Genomic DNA, 18,442 nt, shown 5'->3' on the forward strand with positions numbered 1-18,442 from the left:
AAAACACCTCTCTATCCCCTTCCTAGAAGGTAAGCGCCTTGGGGCAGGGGCTTGTTCTGTGTACAGCATCAAATCTATGGATGGAATACTAACAGCAGCAGTCTGCATTCTTCTGCACAAGCACTACTCCATTTCATTCCTGTCTGCACAATCCTAATAGCTATAATCAACCTGTACTTTTGTGACCATGAGGGTTGTTGTGCTGGCCCTTGGTCCATCACTTACATAGGCTGCAGGAGAGGGCTGCAATTTGGAAGTCCGTTCTCATCGAAGGCGTTGAGGTCACATCGGCACCAGTCCTCAATCACATCTCCTTTTCCTGAGCACCAGTACGAGCTCATGAGGGCCCCCTTGAACGCCTGGAAAGTAGCAAACAACAAAAGAATGTCAGCAACAGTTGGGAGATCAACAAGAGGCGGCTGCGGCTATTCTGAGGCATCTGTTCAATTTAGCCAAGGAAGACTGCTGATGAGAAGTAAAGGGGACAGGTGAATTCCAACACGAGCATTCCAAGGAACATGTCTAAATGCCTGATCTGCCAGTTCAGCAGAACGAGGTGGCAACTGTTGTTCTTGAGGCTGCCATTTTTTAACTTTCCCACACATTACAAACAAAACACTCCGTGGAAGTTTGCATATCAGAGGAAAACGTTTCTCAGAACTCTACCACCTCAGTCTGTTGCATGTGCAGGGATTTAGACCAGGGAGATTTTGGCTCACATCACCATGCATCAATGAAGATCACTGATTGAGCTTGGGTAGTCACTACCCACTCAGCCTAACCAACAACAGGGTTGTTGTGAGGGCAGAATTCGATTCATCCCATGCACCCTCAAGCTCTTTGGAGAAAGACTGGGACAACAAGGGTGATACACGAGTAGTCCCAGGACATGGCCTGAAGGCACACAATGAAGCACTATTGCTCAGGAGGTCTGGGTCTGCTCAGTGACTGAACTGGAGACCTGCCGAAGAAAACCCCATGTGCAGCAAATGAACCAGACATGCCTAGCTGTGTAGTTAGCACTGAAGCTTAACTGCTAACCTCCTTGGCTGATCAAATAGCTGATTTCTTGCCTTGGTGCTAGCTCAAGCAAGTTTCCTAACATATATGATGAGCTCTGACATTCTATCCACGGATTTTACAAAAGCAGAAAGAAAAAGCCCAGAATCTATTAGCTGGCAAGATTTTTACAATAAATGTGACATTGCTCAGAAAATACCCAAGACTGACAGATGCTGGAAATTGGATTGAGCTTCTCTGGGTTTTTGTTTGTTTGGGGTGTGTGTGTGTGTGTGTGTGTGTGTGTGTGTGTGTGTGTAGGGGCGAAAGTGATATTTTATTGCATCTGTTTTGATTTTAAAGCATGCATTGCCCTGGGAACGTGTGTGTGTGTGTGTGTGTGTGTGTGTATCTGTGTAAACCAGTTTGGAAACTTTAGTTGAAAAGCGGTATATAAATATCTGTTCCATTGTATTGTATTGCATTGTAACCATATGCTGAAAGAGGAGGAGGCTCATACACTCCCTATGTAAGTAGTTTGCCGAAAGGAAATGTGGCAGAACCAACAGAAAATGTGGGGTTAGAGCTGGCATGGGAAAAACCAAAAGGTCTTTAAAGGGCTCTGTGTTGCACAGTAGCAGGCCTGCTCCTAATTTTTGTTCCTGGAGGCAGATGGCTCAAGATTTCTGGGGTGGCTCAAAAGGCCCTACAGCAACTTCTGGTGTTTCCTATCAGCAGTTCCACTCAGCTCAGCTCAAGGTAGGCGTGTCACATGGATGCAGTGGGGATACCACGGAAGATGCCTCACTGATGCCAGGAGGCGAGGGTGGGGAGAAAAAGCAAAAAGCAGGAGGAAACCTTCCAACCGATGTCCAAGAAAAACATATTAAGCTGTCTCAAGCCATGTGATAAAAAAAATCTGTCAGGTATTTTATTTTTCTTTCTTTCTAAGACAAGTTGCGTTCTGCCTTTCCATGTATACAAGTGCTCAAGGCAGAGAATGGAATTAAGCAAAAATAAAAGCCTGTATGAAAACCACCAAACTCCACATCACACACACACACACACTTAGAGAGCATAGATGGCAGAAAAGGAATAAGGAGGTGTCAGAACAACAAGAAGCAGGGCACCAGATGGATTTCCTGGGGCAGGAGTTCCACAATCTAGGTGCAGCTACAGACAAGAATTTCTCTTAACTTCCCACCAAATGCACACAACAGAGCTTACCCAGTTAATTGTAAGAGTCAGGTAGAGTAATATGCGAGGGGATGGTCCTTTAGGGATTCTGGTCCTAGGAATTTCAAACTTTAAAAGGTAAGAACTTGGGCAAGTTAAGGATCATCCAGGGTCATCTGGCAAGGCCTTTTTGCAAATTCCATCACCTTCTAAGATTTGTTTGAAGGGGATACAGGAGAGAGCCTTTTCTGTGAAGGCACCCAGAATATGGAATGGCCAGAGAAGTTAGTTTCGCCTCCTCTTTCCCACTGCCCCGTCACCTGTTAAAGACTGTAGGGAACTGGAATAGTCTGCAATAAATCCAAGCAGTCAGAACCAGTGACTCAGCCCTATTCTGGACCATAACCATGGATCACTCCAGCAACAGCCTGATGCATTTGGACAGCAGCATTCCACCAGAGGTCTGGGAAAGAAACTTTAGCGAACTGTACAGGGCTGATTTGATTTAAATCAAAATAATTAAAATCAAATCAAAAAGGAACTTCATTAAAATTTTAATGACTTAAATAACAAATTAATAGTGAGGAATATTTAATCATCATTTTCTATAAAAGTACATTCTTGTTATCTAATATAACCTTAATACATATTTAGAGATAGAGATGTAGGTTTCATTTTTAGAAGGTCGGTAGGTAGGTGCACACTTCTCATGATGCTGTTTTATTCAGGCAACAAGGCTTTGCATTTCTTTATTGCACTGTTTGCATTTCGCACACATGCCTTTCTTTCCCACAGGTACAGGAACATGATTAACATATTCCCAAATGGAATCTCTTTTACGGCCTACTGCCATAATAAGCGTTTGAATTCTATAATGGAGGATACACTCGGAAAAACGTTTCCTCAGGACTGCTTGAATATGTTCTGTTTACATTTGCTTTCACTTTCATTCCCTTCCCTTATCCATTGCATTTCTATCCAGCCTCCTCCTCCTTGCTCAAATCTACTCCATCCCAACAAATCCTATTCATTCATTGACCTTCTTTGACTTTGCACTTTGGCCTGTGCAGGGGGCGGGGAGAGGAAGCTTTAAATTTTAAAAATCTGATTTTTTTTTTAATAATCAATTTTAAACAACCAGTGATGCCTGCAGAAGTCAAGGATCTGATCTCTCTTAAGACACCTTTTCAAATAGGCACCTTTTAAAAGTGGCCATTCTCTTTATTTAGCAGTGGGAGAGCAACTGGCCCTATCCATTCCCACCACAGCATCCCTCTAGCAGCCGTCGCTGGTATCTATCTTATATTTCTAGCCATTTTATTTAATTTATTTCTATGTAAACAGCTTTGGAAACTTTTGTTGTCGTAAGACCACTAAGGATTTGCTGGCACAGCTTAAAAATGCACGTCCAAAACTGAGACTCCAGTCCAGGAGCGGAACCAAGCGAACTGGGGATCTAATGCAGACAGTAGTGAAAACACTTCCTATATAAAGCTATAAAAGGAATGAGTATAAATGGAAGCCAAGGCGGCACTCCCCTTTGTCTGGGATTTTGTCAGTTTCCCCAAACACACAGCAGCCTGTAACAAGGCATCCTGAGTCACCCACATCTGCTGCTGGCTGGAACAAGGAAACCTTCTAGCGGAGCAGCAGGCTGGATTCAGGGAGGGACGATCCACTATTGCCCAGTGCCTAGTACTCTGGCACCTAACTGAGAAATGCTACATCCACAACACAGTCTCCTTTATGTTGCCTTCACAGCACCCCAAGTCTGCATTTGACTCAATCCCAGGAGCCAAATTGTGGGATAAACTGGAAGCCTCTTCAGTCTATCAGCACCTGCTATCTCTCTCATTGATACCCCTGGGAGTCAGAAGCAAACCCCAAGGTCGTCTGTCAAGAGCCATCCCTACTTGTAAGGGCATGAAGCAAGGTTGACTATTTGCCCCGCTTCTATTCAATTTCTACATAAATGGCATGGAGGTCCACTTAAACCCCCTGGACTCCCCTTAACGTGCAGGATGGATACCAATCCACCTGGAAGTGAACCCTAGTGGCAAAACTAACATCCGTTGTGCTCTCTCTCTCACACACACACACCCCGCTTTCCTTGCGTTATGAGCAGGCTAAGACACTTCTGAAACAGTGCATAATGGACGTAGAGTGCCAAACTGCCCTAGGCACAGCTAAAGCCCCTAACCACAGAAGAGATTTCACCTTAGCTCACTGCAGCACCTTCCCATTGGCTGTGTTAGATGGTAAAGACAAGAATATTCCCTTTCCGGAACATCTGTGCCCCTGTGACGCTGGACAAGTTGAAAGCACTGAGCACGTCCTCGTACACTGCCAATTTCATAGAGACATCCCCAGTACCCCTAGTCTCCCTCTACTTATAAGCTTGGCAAGCCACACAAGCCAGTTCTACTTTCGCCTACTACTCTCTGACTGCAACCCTTTTATAACACATCACGTTGACAAGTTCTGTGCAGCAGTGTACAAAATTTGCCAGGATCTGGCCGCAAGCAAGAATTAATCAGGCCCGATGCAGCTCTGCCCCTGCTATCAAGTTATTCAGTTTTCATTTGATCATATTTTAATCTAATTATAATTCTAATCTTCATTATTTTATAGCTTCTCATAGATTCCAGCTCTATGCTCACAGTCTCTAACTTCTTAACAACAACACACCACAGATTGTAATCAGACAACAATAAGGTTTTCACTTTGACTTCACAGTTACTGTCTCCACAGGGATAGACTGTTTTCAATGCCACTATTTTCATGTGTTATCTTATGCTCATCATTGATTGGTCTGCAATAAAGACATAAAATTTCTCCCCTGACATTGGTAACTAGAATGTGAGGAAGAACTCACAACCCTTAACGGTTTGGGCCCTGGAAACCTGAGGGACCATGTGTTTCCAAAGGTTGCTGCCAGCTTGACATGGGGCTCTGCTCCGAGTGCCGACAATGAAGGAGGCATGGCTGTCATACACGTGGGACAGGGCCTTCTCAGTTGTTGCCCCCAGACTCTGGAATGCTCTCCCAGTGGCCATCTACTCCTCAGCCTCAATCACAATTTTAGAAAGTGTGTGAAATCTTGGCTTTTTACCCAGGCATTTATATGACTGTTCGTATTGCTGCTGCTCTGTATCTTTTATGGTTCCACTGTGCTTGTTTTTTAATCTTTTAATCAGATTTGTATTTTTATATTCTAGCTGATATTTTAATTCTGTAATTTTTGTAGTCTTGTTTTAACTTTTGTGTGAACCGCCTTTGAAATTGTTTTAATTAAAGGTAGTATAGAATTTTTATTTATTTATTTAAAATATTTCTGTACCACCCAAAACTTGTGTCTCTGGGCGGTTTAAAATTAAAATTATTTAAACTGTCAGATAACTGACTTGAACACTGTGCTGTTGCCACATTTTATTTATTTATTAAAACATTTTAATACCGTCCCAAACCTATGTCTCTGGGCGGTTTACAACAGAATAAAAAAGTAAAACATTCGTTAAGACAAAAAGGGGGGGGGGGACAACACGCACATTACAACAATATTTATACATGGGATATTTCCTTGCAACTAGTGCCCCATTGAAACTTAATGGAATTTTCTTGCACATAAAGAGGTTTAGGATTAGCTGGTGCACCTTAAAAATGCACATCCAAAAGTGAGAATCCAGTCCAGGAGCGGAACCAAGCGAATTGGGGATCTAATGCAGACAGTAGTAAAAACACTTCCTATAAAAAGCTATAAACGGAATGAGTATAAATAGAAGCCGAGGCGGCACTCCCCTTTGTTTGGGATTTTGTCAGTTTCCCCAAACACACAGCTGCCTGTACCAAGGCATCCTGAGTCACCCACATCTGCTGCCGTTTCTGCCTTCCAGACACTTATGAAATATTCCCATTGGTGCAAAAGACGCAGAGCAAGAGAAGGACCAGAAGTTAAAGCGATAATCGGATTCCATTTGTGAGTTTGTGATCATAACGAAAAGGTCAGAAGTGGGATGGGTATGGAGGCAATTAGGAAATTAAATAATGATGGATATTAGACAGCTGGCCGGGGAAGTAAATTGGCACTAAAAATCCAGCCCAAACGGCCTTGGGTATCTTAATCCAATTGACTTGCTATCCTAACTCAGTGCATCCCTCTCCCTCTCCCCCGTCTCAAACTCAAGGTCTAAGAACTTTGACCAAAGGTACATCAAGTCCAGCGGCAAACCACAGTGAGAAACTCAGCAGCAGGGCATGGAAGCAACTGCCCTGGCCTACTATTGTCCACCCAGCAATTGGTATTCAAAGAGATGCTAACTCCGTTCATCGATGTTCCACACAGTCACCAAGGTGCTTCTTAATTGCTCCCCTGCAGGACGCAAAGGGTATTTCCCTAGAAATATGTTTGGCAGGATGCAAAAGGAACCAGCTTGTGAAGAGAGAATGAGAAAAAGTGCTATGTTATGCCGGGGTGGGAGGAGTTAAGATGGCAACTAGGTAGCAGCTTTTGATGCTGGCTCAGAAAGATCTTGGGAAAAAGCAACCATGGCATGAAGTCAAGCCTGGCCTTTGCACCTCTTCTCCCATTCAAAGCCACACATGCAGCCCTGCCCCAAACACCTAACCGCTTGGAAGACTCCCCGCCACCGTTTACAGCTCCCTGATGGCTTCCTGCGAGAGGCCAGATTCCTGCCATATCTCCAGCCAAAGTGAGAAACTCAATTACAGAGACGGGGCAAGCAGGGCCATGTGCTGGAGGTGTCAGGGAATAGGCAAATGTGAGGAAAGGACAACACCTGCCCAGCTGGAGCAAACAGGAAACAGCCTCCAGGGGTTTGGGGGAGTGTAATGATTAGGTTTGTTCTTGGTGGGTGGTGGTGGGGTTAAGAGGAAGAAAGCACGAATAAAAGACGTGTTCTAAAGGTCTGCTACTCTTGAAAAGTCTGAAACAGCATCCTTGGGTTCAGGGACAAACACCCAGGGCATTCCCGGAGACCATTTAATACAGCTACTGGCAGATTTGTCCACATTTTCCGTCTGCCAAACACTCACACATCCCCACCTTGGGGTTGGTGGTCTAGAGTGTGATGGACCAAGGGATTCCAGATGGCAGCAGGGATCTCACTGGCCACACTCCTGCCCTGGAGACTAATCCAATCACAAGTTAATTCCTTTTGTTTCTTACAGTAAGTCCAGTAAGGCTGCGTATGCCTCTGCTTTAAATTAGATCCGGCAGGTACAGAGCCACAATCTGCCTTCTCTCAACCTTTAAGCAAACAAGGTTATCCTTGCAGCGCATCCTTCAATTCCTCTCATTAGGAAGAGTTCACCTAAGCACAGTAACAGGGTTACGTCGAGAAGGAGAGGGCCCTCTGGCCTAGCCTCCAGCCTCGATTCAATTTGCTGACATTTCTTGATGGAGGAGCAACTGACTGTCGTCAGACCTGGCCGGGAGAGGACTGTGGGGTGGGAAGGAAGAGGAGGAGTGCTGGTTGAACTAATGGATAGGGTTCAACAGGGTTGGGGTTTGTTTGCTTTTAATCAGAATTGCTAGCCAATGCTAGTAGTAGGGAATGCGAAGCAAGGCGAGTGGAGCCCAACAGGGAGTAGAGAGATGAGGCACCTTAGCATAAATGTCAGCAAAGATCAAAGCAAGGCCCCATAGTCTTCATCAGGCCAGTGTTATTCTTAGAATCGATTCCCAGAACCGTCAAGGATTCCATATTCCCTTTGAGCCCCACCAAGTGACCTTCCGGCCTTCGCTGTGGCCTTCAGGACAACATTATTCATCTCCCTAGAGAGTAAGGAGGAGATTGGTTCTTCCATCCCCTTGGCATACATGGTCACCTACAACAACAGGGTCAAGCTAGAGGAGGGTTGTGTCTCAACCCAACGCAAATTCAGGAATGCAACACTAGGTCATGAAAAGGCCAGTTACAGAAGTGTTATTTTCAAGCTTTCAGATGTAATTACGGACAGTTTCCACCTAGAGAACTATGCTCAAGCTTAGATATTGCTAACATGAAAGGCTTTGACAAACCCAAATGGATTCAAAGAAGTGTCGTTTGACAAAAGGTGCAAGAGGAAAACTGCATGCTAGAAGGCTCGAGGTAGCAATTATGTTTAGTAGTGAGGGGAGAGCATGGAGATAACTGAACGTATGAGGCTGCCCACACTGAGTCAGACCAATGGCTCATCTAGCCCTGGACTCTCTCTGACCAACGAGAGCTCTCAGGTGTCTCAGCCAAAGATCTCCGGTGATAAGGAACAATGGGGAACTCAAAACACTCCATGGGTAGCTCCTAGGGACTCCAAAGTCGGTTTTGTGGTAGAGTGATTTTGAACAAATGTTTAACCTTTGACAATAAACCCCACAGAATCCTATCTAACTTTGATGTCTCTAGGAGCTACCCATGGGGAACAATGGAGTGTTTCTACTTTCCCCATTGTTCTCTATGGATGGAACAAGCTGCACTCACAGAGTGCATGTACAAATGTTTTGCATTGCAATTTGCAATGCATTTTGCAACCCTGCCTTCAGAAACACAAAGTAAAAGGGAATCTGTCCCTCCCAACACAAAACACACATAGCAAACAGTCCAAAAATGGCCCCAAAAGAATCACCGGCCCAAAATCCACTGCCAGCCACAGTGCCTGCACTGCAGTAACATCACAGGCTAAAGTTGCTCTCTCACACACAATTATGACTCTTTATGTTACTTCCTAGCATTGGAACAGCTGCTACAGCAGCACCCCTACTTAGCAGCAAGCATAGGCATAAGCTCAAGTAGAGCAACTTCAGCCACATTTTGACTGTGAGAGTACACCTTGCAATGCAGATTGCAGAGCAGACGTACAAGTGAGTTTCAAGGCCAGACATAGAGCTCAGCATAGCAATCACCAAGAAATATTACAGAGAGGGGAGGGGAGGGGAGGGGAGTGCTGCCATTGTCCATTTCTCACCACAACACAATTTCACAACAAACCAAACAACATCTCAAGGAAGGCAAACTCTCAACTTCTGTCTTGTCAATCTGAGATCCAGCAAAACCAGATAGTGATAGCAGCAATAGCCCAGCAAATTATACTTGGTGCTTAGAAAACCACAAAACCAGACCTTCCTTGATTCCTTCCTCCTCTCCTCCTCATGTATTCTCTTCAAGAGAGGCACACTATAAGGGTCCTCTCTGCCTCCCAGTCCCTTTGAATACATTTTGAATTTGAAATTCCCTCCTTTTGTGCTCCCCCTCCCTCCCCCAGCCAATGGGGCACAGTTGCCCATGACAACACTTGATTTGTATAACAAGCCAACCAAGAAGCACAGACGCAAGCCAATCGGAAGGCAGCATCAGAAAACCAATCAGCAAGGGGAAAACAGACCTCCAAAATGATGCTCACGACGTTTCTATTGAAATGGGGGTTATTCTGCTCTGAGCTCGATATAAGCCCTTTATTTAAACTGTTTCAAGCTCAAAACGGCCCATTTCTATGTGAAACTTTGTGCACTTCCCTACTGGAGATGCCAGAGGTCAAAGTTTTACCTGGGCATGCAAAGCATGTGCTCTACTACCGGTGTTCTCTCTAACAGGGATTCCCAGATGTTGTTGACTACAACTCCCATAATCCCCAGCCAAAGGCCATGGCAGCTGGGGATGCTGGGAGTTGTAGTCAACAACATCTGGCAATCTCTGTTAGAGCGAACACCGTCTACTACTAAGATAAACCGTTGAACTAAGGATTCTTCCCATATACAAATCCGTCTTATACTAATCCAGAATGCTGGTCTATTCAGTAGCGACTGCATCAGCAGGCAATGACTCTCTGGTGTCTTTGGGGCAGGTTGTTCCCAGTCCTGCTACTTGCAAACCTTTGAACTGTAGTTAACAGAGACTGAAGCTGGGGGCTTCTCTATGTAAAGCATGAGTTATACCACTGAGCTATGATCCATCTGGTCCAATACTGGCTACTCTGACTGCTAAATCCTGTCTCCCTGGCAAAATGCCTTTCCCAGCTTTGTTAACCGAGATTATTTCACTGGAGATGCCAAGGGCTGAACTTGAATCCAGAACCAACTGCTTGCAAAGCATATACTCTGCAACTGAGGTATGGCCCTCCTATCATGAAGCTGCCTCATACCAAATCAGTGATTCACACAGGTCAGTACTGTCAACTCTATCAGCAGTTGTTAAAGGTCGTGTGTATGTGTGTCTATTTCCAGATCATTTAGCTGGAAGTGCTAAGAGATAGAACCTAGAACCTTCTACCTACATAGCTATGATTCCTGCCGAAAGGTATGTTGAATATGTGCGCAGAATGTGAATGATTTAGACACAAGTTAAGACACTGCTCTTCCGCCTAAGTCTGCATGGGGTTTGTGCTTTCTTTAAATACCCTAAAATGCTGTAGAACATTAAAGTTCCTGTGCCACCACAAGATCATACCAGGAAAGAGCATTTGTGCTAAATCCCAGATGGACGCGTTTAATTCCCAAATAGGAAAAGAGTAGCAAACTTCTGAACACCATGCAGCCATGGAAAAACACCATCCTCCAAGATGAAGAACATCTCTAGCATTTCTGGAGCATTTTACATCCTGAAAATAGTTCAATAAACGTAAAGTAAAGTTGTGCCATCGAGTTGGTGTTGACTTCTGGTGACCACAGAGCCATGTGGTTTTCTTTGGTAGAATACAGGAGGGGTTTACCACTGTCATCTCCCACGCAGTATGAGATGATGCCTTTCAGCATCTTCCTATATCGCTGCTGCCTGATATAGGTGTTTCAAACCAGCAACCTCTTGCTAAAGTAAGTTACTTTACTTACCTTTAAAAAACCTGGCAGCAAAATATACTGATCCCCTCCCTTTGCATTTATTTCCACCACCACCACCCACCCTTTTAAAGTAACGTGTCCTGCATTTGGAGTATTTTGAGTATGTTTGGGAAAGGTAGAGGAAAGGAGGATTTAGACTTTCAGGAACAGAGCAGCAGATCGTTCTGGGGTAGGTGGAGTCCATTATGTGCTTCCCTCTCAAAGGTCCTTGTTCTCTGACATGGGCAGACCACACACACACACACACACACACACACACACACACACACACACACACACACACACCCTGACTGCAGCTCTTTGCCTTCCACGACTTCTCTTTTAATAGAAGTGTATTGGATCTGAGTTCTGCTCTTCGGTGACTCAGTTGCTCTACTTAATTTATGACCTCCAGTGCCAGAGGGAGATTTGCAAGACTCAAAAGTGGCTAGAAAGGGCTGTTTTCTAGATGAAGAGTCATACCATTAGATATATGGTATTATGAATCACCAGAACAACATCTAATTTGCTCTTAAAGGTGTAACATGACCGACCACCCCACACCCATGTGTACACACATAGGGTGGATTGATGGGTCTCCCTCCCCTGCACACAGCATATTCCGTTCATTAGTTTTGGCAAGAGCAAGACAAAAAAGGCCATATATCCACATCCACGCTTTATGTTAAGTATATTTATAAAAGAAGATATTAAAGGGAAATAAATGACTTCTCTAACTCATCTGTTGCAAACACAACCACACCAATGGGCTGTCAGGCCAAGGAAAAGGCTAACACTACTCAAGGGAGAAACAAAACGTGCACCTGCTTTACTCATGGTCTGGTTTGAATGAGAGGGGTGTGGGTGTGTATAAGTGTAAGGAAAACTGCAATCCTACACTAAAGGATCTTAACATTCAGTAATGTCAATGGATCTGCATGTTAAGACAAAACCACATCAACTATCATAGGATCTGTTGTTTTCTACAAGAAGTTGCCACTACGTATGCCGAAGGACTCACACAATTCCCATTTTTATCTTCCAATCTGCAATAATTTAAGTCACAGCTCAATTTTAAGCTCTAAGATGTGTCGGCACTATCAGTGATCCCTCGCCCTGCTTACTTCAGGCAAATCTAATAGGGGGTGGAAAACTAGGAAAGTGATAATCCTATCATGTTAGCGATCACTTCAACTGATTGCATGGCTTTACCACAAAGGAATGACTCAAGAGGGCATCCTTTTACCAACCACACAGCATCCTTAGCAAGTGTTGTTGGGCACCACAGGAGGAATTAGTAGTAGATGCTGAGAGAGCATACTGAATTCCTTAACAGGATGGGTGATAAAAAGTGCTAGAGCTAAAAAGTGCGCCAGCTCCAATTTAGTATGACCACAACACTGTAAGTACCAAGTCAGGCACTTGTGAATGACTTCCAGGTGTAATGTTTTTGGCCACCCTTGTAGGGGAGCGTAAATGGTCTTGAGGTGAATGGAAAAAGGAATCCTACCACAGTCAAAACATGGAGGAAGGACAAATTAACTTACTTCCTGGGCCAGAGGACACTTTCTAGGAGCATGGAAGTTTTTCACATCTGCAAACCTGACTTCCAGGTCTGCAGCAAACAAGGATGAAGTTTCTCTACAGTTGCTGGCAAGTGACCTCATCTTTCTAGCATTCACACCCTCCACTCCTCCGGCTGCCTGCCCCCGGAGAGCCATAGCTCCTGAAGCTCATCCCATGGAGGGACTTCGTCCGCTTTTGTGGAAAAAGTCAGAGGGGTGGAACGGACCCAACATGGGCAAGTCTGTGCAGGGTTCTACTATTGATAGGGGCCAGGGGAACAGAAGACAGAAGTGGGAAACATTGGCAAATGTTTGTGTTGTGTTGACACCACTGCCAAGCAAAGTGCTCTCACCTCAAAAACACAACACACTCCATTGTAGCGCAACAGGGAATAGGCTTGCAATGTTCATACTAGTCTGAATGAAGGGTCTCCCTCATCCCAGGAGTTGATCCTGGCATCTTCTGTATGAAAAACACGTGCTCCGCCCCTGTAGAATGACTCTGGGTGCATGCCGGCAGATGAAAAAAGAAACACATTTAAATCTGCAAGGATCCTGACATTCAGGTTCACTTTGACCAAGAGTCATGGCATAAGGGAGGGACCACATCTAAATGGTACAGCACCTGCTTTGCAGGCAGAAAACCCCAGGATCAATCCCCCCACATCTCCAGGTAGGGCAAGGGAACGCTGAGCTAGAGGCCTGACTCAGTGGAAGGCAGCTCCTTATGCGCATGTCTTTTGGGCCCCAGTCATGCATCCTCAGTAAGACAACTGAGGGCTGAAAGTAGAAGACTTGCCAGAGGATGCTCTGCATTGGCCAGGCCAGGCTGCTCATTTATTAGCTCAAGATTCATTATAAGAGGTCCGTTTCCTGCCAAAAAGCACTTGGAGCAACCAGATGGACCCCAGGCCTGCTTCTGGCAAGAACCCACTGCTTGCAAATTCCCCGTCTGTTCTTATGAGGCTCTGGCTTCTGTTGCAGGAAGCTAACTCTGCGGCTCGAGTCTGTGCGGCATCTCTGACTCCAAGGACGGCCTACTGCATGATCACAACATGCCAAAACAAGGCCAACATCTGCAAAGCAAAACGCAGCCTGGTTCCTTCAGGGGTGCTAGATCCTGTTGTGGCCTCCTCAGAAGACAACATGCCTCGTGCCTCAGCCCTCCTCTTAACAGACATGAAGGGGAAAATGTCTGAGTCCATGCCTCACGCTGGTACTCTGGAGATCTGACTCACGGTTTTTTCCACAATAGTGACCATGAGTGCCTACTGGAGGCTCCTGGATGCCTGCTATGAATTATGGTTGACTCTGTAGTCATGGGGACCTCTCTCAGCCAGCAGAGGATAGATCACTACCTAGGGTGGAAGGGATTAGATGCTGCATGAAGGGGGTGGGGTGGGGAGGGGAGTGGGAGGAGATGGCAAAACAGAACACTTAATGAAGGGAAGAGAGAAGAGAGAAGAATGAACTGTGGAAAAATGAAAACAAACAATGGAATAACAACAATAAATAAGAATAGGCCTGCTGTTCTAGAGAAACACCAATTGGATGCTTGCTACTTTTTCACAAGAGTTGAATTATTACAGAAATGCAACACAAGACATATTTAAGACTCGTTCAGATGACATGCCCACAAAGGAGGCATGAACATTAGGTGACAGTCGATTGTACAATATAGTGACACCTAGGCCTTCAGTCATTATCCAGTGAGTCATAAACACAGCCCTGCTGGATCAGGCCCAAGGCTTATCTAGTCCAGCACCCTGTTTCCCACCAGATGCCTCTGGGAAGCCCACAGGCAAGAGTTGAGGGCATGCCCTCCCCCCTGCTGCTACTCCCTTGCAACTGGTATTGAGAGGCATCTTGCCTCTGAGGCTGGAGCTGGCCTAGAGCCCTCATACTAGTCAAGAGCCACAATCGGATCATACCCTGAGCTAGGCTGGGTTGTACCTTACTTCCTGGGTGGGGCATCACCAGTGCAGCTCTCAGGCAGAGGGATATTGGCCTGGTCTTTGCTGCGCTGCAGCAACATCTAGATAACAATTAGAGAGTGTCCTGGAGCCCAGCTGGAGCGGGACATCTGGGGAGCCAATAGACACGTGACTGGCTTTATGGCATGGCTTCAGACTCCTAGGCTTCTGCTCCACTTCTGTACAGATGCCTTTTGAAAGCTGACCATCTGCATGACTTTAAACTACATACCTGCCTCTGGACTTCTGCCTCACCTAACCACACACCCATCCCCTGACCTTCGTTTGCTGCTTTAGAACTTGACTTTGTCCTGACCTGTCTTCTCGACACTTTTCCATCTGCCCACTTGCAGAACTGGCTCTGAAAGACCATGATATTCACTACCTGAGTTCCATGTTGCAAGCTGGAGCTAAAGGCAGATCCTGAGCCTGAGAAGACTGATTACTCCTGACTTTCACACTGCGCCATATACTAACTTATGCTGCAAGCAGCATTCTCTAGCAGTTCTCCCCACCAGCCCCATTCAATTCAGGAACAGGCACCTCTTCTATCAACGACTAAGTTCCACTATAGTTCTGAAAACCTCAAAAAGATGGCAGCCAGCCACCACTTGTTAAAAATAAAACGACAAAACAAAGCACAGAGGTTAATGTCTCCATTCAGAAACAAAGCTAGGTCCACAGTTCTTTTTTTGGAACAATTGTACCCTCCCCTATGAACCTTAAAACATTGTCAACCTATCGTTGATGTAACTTCTGCAAAGACACTTCCATGAGCAGAAGCTCAGGACTATATTCTGGCCTACGCCAACAAACCATTTCCACACATGCATTTATGAGAAGTGACTCCAAAGTCATGAATACCAAGTGTTGTGTTTTAACCAGCTCATATGAAGAGACGGAAAGCAGGGTTGGCAAAGGGGAAATGGGTTGGAGGGTAACTCCAGACAACATCTGGTGAGTAAGCAGAAGCTCTAATAAAAACAAACACATACACACAAAATACACACACAGAGAGCCAGCATGGAGTAGTGGCTTGAGTGCTGGACTAGGACCAGGGAGACCCGAGTTCAAATCCCCATTCAGCCATGAGACTCGCTGGGTAAGTCTGGGCCAGTCACTTCTCTCTCCACCTAACCTACTTCACAGGGTTGTTGTGAAAGAGAAACTGAAGTATGTAGTACACCGCTCTGGGCTCATTGGAGGAAGAGTGAGATATAAAAATGTAAAATAAATAAATAAAATTAGGGAGTCCATCGATACATTTCCTATTGGCAACTTTCCTTCAAACGAAGCAGAGCCAAGAGCTCCTCTTCCTCCTCAGTCTTCTCTGGTGAAGGATAAGGTGACATGTTTGAAACCAGTCCTGCAACAGAGGCTGATGAAAGCCTTGTGGGGATGTGAGGCAAATGCTCTGTTCCCCTTAGCAGGGGCGGAGGCGTGCAAAATCCATGCTCGCATGGAAGGAGGCCGCCCAGGGTGTGTCTGTCTGTCTGTGTGTGCGTGTCCAGCAGGTGCAGGGAGGAGGCCAAGTGCGCATTAATCAAAATCTCCACAGCAGGAAGATTTTATTATTATTATTTTTTATTTGGTTCGGAGCTTCAGCAAAACACAATAATTAAGGGATGGGTTCCAGCTGCAGAAGAAGGGACAAGCCCCTTCTCATTTGAGAGGGGGAAGGTGAGGGATGCTAAGTGCGCACACACATTTCACGTCCCGCACACGCAGGCCCTGCAGATGACAGGCAGGGCCATGGGGCTCAGGGATGAGCTGGAGTTGACGGAGGGAGAAAGGTTGCCAGCGCGACACTTTCTGGGAAAGAGCAGCAATGGCTACACCGCAGACAGAAAGTGACGGGAATTGCAGGAGGCTCCTGGAGGAAGAGAGAGGGGAGGCTTTGCTGGCCGATGAGGAAGACCGTACTGCTGGGTTTTAGGGCCAGTTCTAACACAGCTGCTTCTCCCCTAAGATTCTGTGCCCAGAGACTCCTGTGGAAGTTTACATGTGGAAAACCTGATGCAGGGACAGAACACTGAAGTGGATTTTCCAGGTAAGATCCAGAAGGAGCCATGCTAGGAGCCCCACAATTTCCTGCTTGTGGATCTTTTCCATAGGCCAAAAAGAAAAAAATCCACATGGGATTTTCCATCCCCACATAAGGTTTTCCGCATGCTTTTCTCCACAGGAATAGTTCCAAAAGTAAAGGAAAACATGATGTCAGAAGAGGTCCGTTGACTGCACCGATCACTGTCCTTAATGTTTACCCATTGTCTGCTGGCAAAAGCCAGTCCTCTTCCCACAAATAGGGCACCTCTGGCCCAGGATGCAGTTCTGTCTTCTCTTGCCCCTCCCACCCTAGCCACAGAAACTTGCCCGAGATTTAGAGCAACCCTGCCCTGCTGCCCCAGACTGACATGTCTCCCTCCCGAGTGCAAGCCCTCTTTCTGCCAAAGTGTTTTGTCTCCATTCCCCACCTCCGGCAGTCCCTGCGGCTGGGGTGTGCTCAGGGCGAGGCCAAGACGCTCCTGAAAGCACCGATCAGTCAGTTTCTGGTTGGTTTATTCTAAGAGTTGGCTTCCAGCACAGAGCAGGGAACAGCTCGCTTCTGCTGGGCTGCCAGGGAGCCTGCAGCATCACCCTCTGTGTACCCCTCCCAGCTAATGCTGATGATTAATTCCAGGGGGCGAGAGATGGGGATTGGGGAAATGAGTGTCCCAGCACAGTTTTCTGGAGCTGGAGGAGGAAAAGGAATAGAGAGGGAAGTCCAGTTTAGATACAACAAGCAAGCAACCATGCTGGTTTCTAACACACACAGGCATGGGTCTCTGATTCACATGCTTTCCCCTCCTCCTCCCATCCTTTGCACGCCAAGAAGCTGCATTTTGCATTTAGTAACAAACCACAGTTTACTGTTCTGTCCAAACATGGGAAACCGTGGTTTGTTCAGTCTGCGTTTAGTTAGCAAACCAGGGTAAGATTCAATCTGCAAAGAGAAGTTTCCAGTCTCTCCCGAAAACAAGGGAGGGAAGTGTTTGGGTGCAAGGCTCCTCATGGCATGCTCTCATCAACACAAATTCTGGTCTTAATGACATTTGAACCAAGTCAGAGAGATGCTGAAGGACAGAACCCCCAAGTTCCACCAAAACTGTTATTTGAATGCTTTTTCTGCAGCAACCTGCTTTGCTCCAGTCCGCCCACAAGAAGAGCAGGCTTAGCTGGGCCAACTCTCCCACCCTAAAAAAACAAAGAAAAACCACCCCCACAAAAACACCTTGCCTGTCATCTGTCACAGCAGTTAGTTCAGAGTGGCCATAAAAGGGTAGCAGGATTGAATTAAAGATCCTGTAAATGCGCATCAAGTGCTGTGCCACTGAGCTATGGCCCTATTTTCAAATACTGGTGGCAGACAATATAGAAACATATGAAGCTGCCTGATATCAAGTCAGATAATTAAATCCATCTAGGTCTACACTGGCTGGCAGCAGCTCTGGACGATTCCAGACAGGGGATCTTTGCCAGCCCTACCTGGAGATGCTGCCAGGGACTGCACCTGAGATGTTGTGTGTGAACTACAGGAGGGCTGATCAACTTCAGCCCTCCATCTGTCTCTAGGCTACAGGTCCAATCACCCCCAGGCACAGTGGCCAGTAGTCAGAGATTATGGGAGTTGTAGGCCAACATCTACAGGAGGGCCAAAGCTGAGCAGCCCTGAACTACAGCAATGGCAAAATAACCGAGAACCGGCTAGCACACACAGAGTAAGAAAGAACATCTTGAACCAGCCGTCTGTTTGCTCAGAAATGTCTCAAAGAGGATCACGGTGTTCATGGTGCCATCATGCAGAAATACAGTGAGCAAGGAAATAATCACATAGGAGGAGGAGGAGATGGGGGGAACAAGCTGAGATGGAATGAGGTGCA

General features: G+C 46.0%; 1 protein-coding gene across 10 annotated transcripts in view; it reads right to left on the reverse strand.

Annotated features, from left to right (window-relative positions):
• Positions 1-18,442, reverse strand: part of ASTN2 (astrotactin 2) — a 582,654-nt gene that overhangs the window by 112,365 nt on the left and 451,847 nt on the right. For all 10 annotated transcript variants that reach the window (XR_008312700.1, XR_008312701.1, XM_053281796.1 and 7 more), the window contains one exon: positions 226-359. Coding sequence is in view for 8 of the 10 variants with exons in the window: in XM_053281796.1 (XP_053137771.1) it covers positions 226-359 (134 nt within the window). In the remaining 2 variants the exon portion in view is untranslated. The remainder of the gene's footprint in view (positions 1-225; positions 360-18,442) is intronic.

This window comes from Hemicordylus capensis, chromosome 17 (genome assembly GCF_027244095.1).
Source record: "Hemicordylus capensis ecotype Gifberg chromosome 17, rHemCap1.1.pri, whole genome shotgun sequence".
NCBI classification, from domain to species: Eukaryota; Metazoa; Chordata; class Lepidosauria; order Squamata; family Cordylidae; genus Hemicordylus; species Hemicordylus capensis.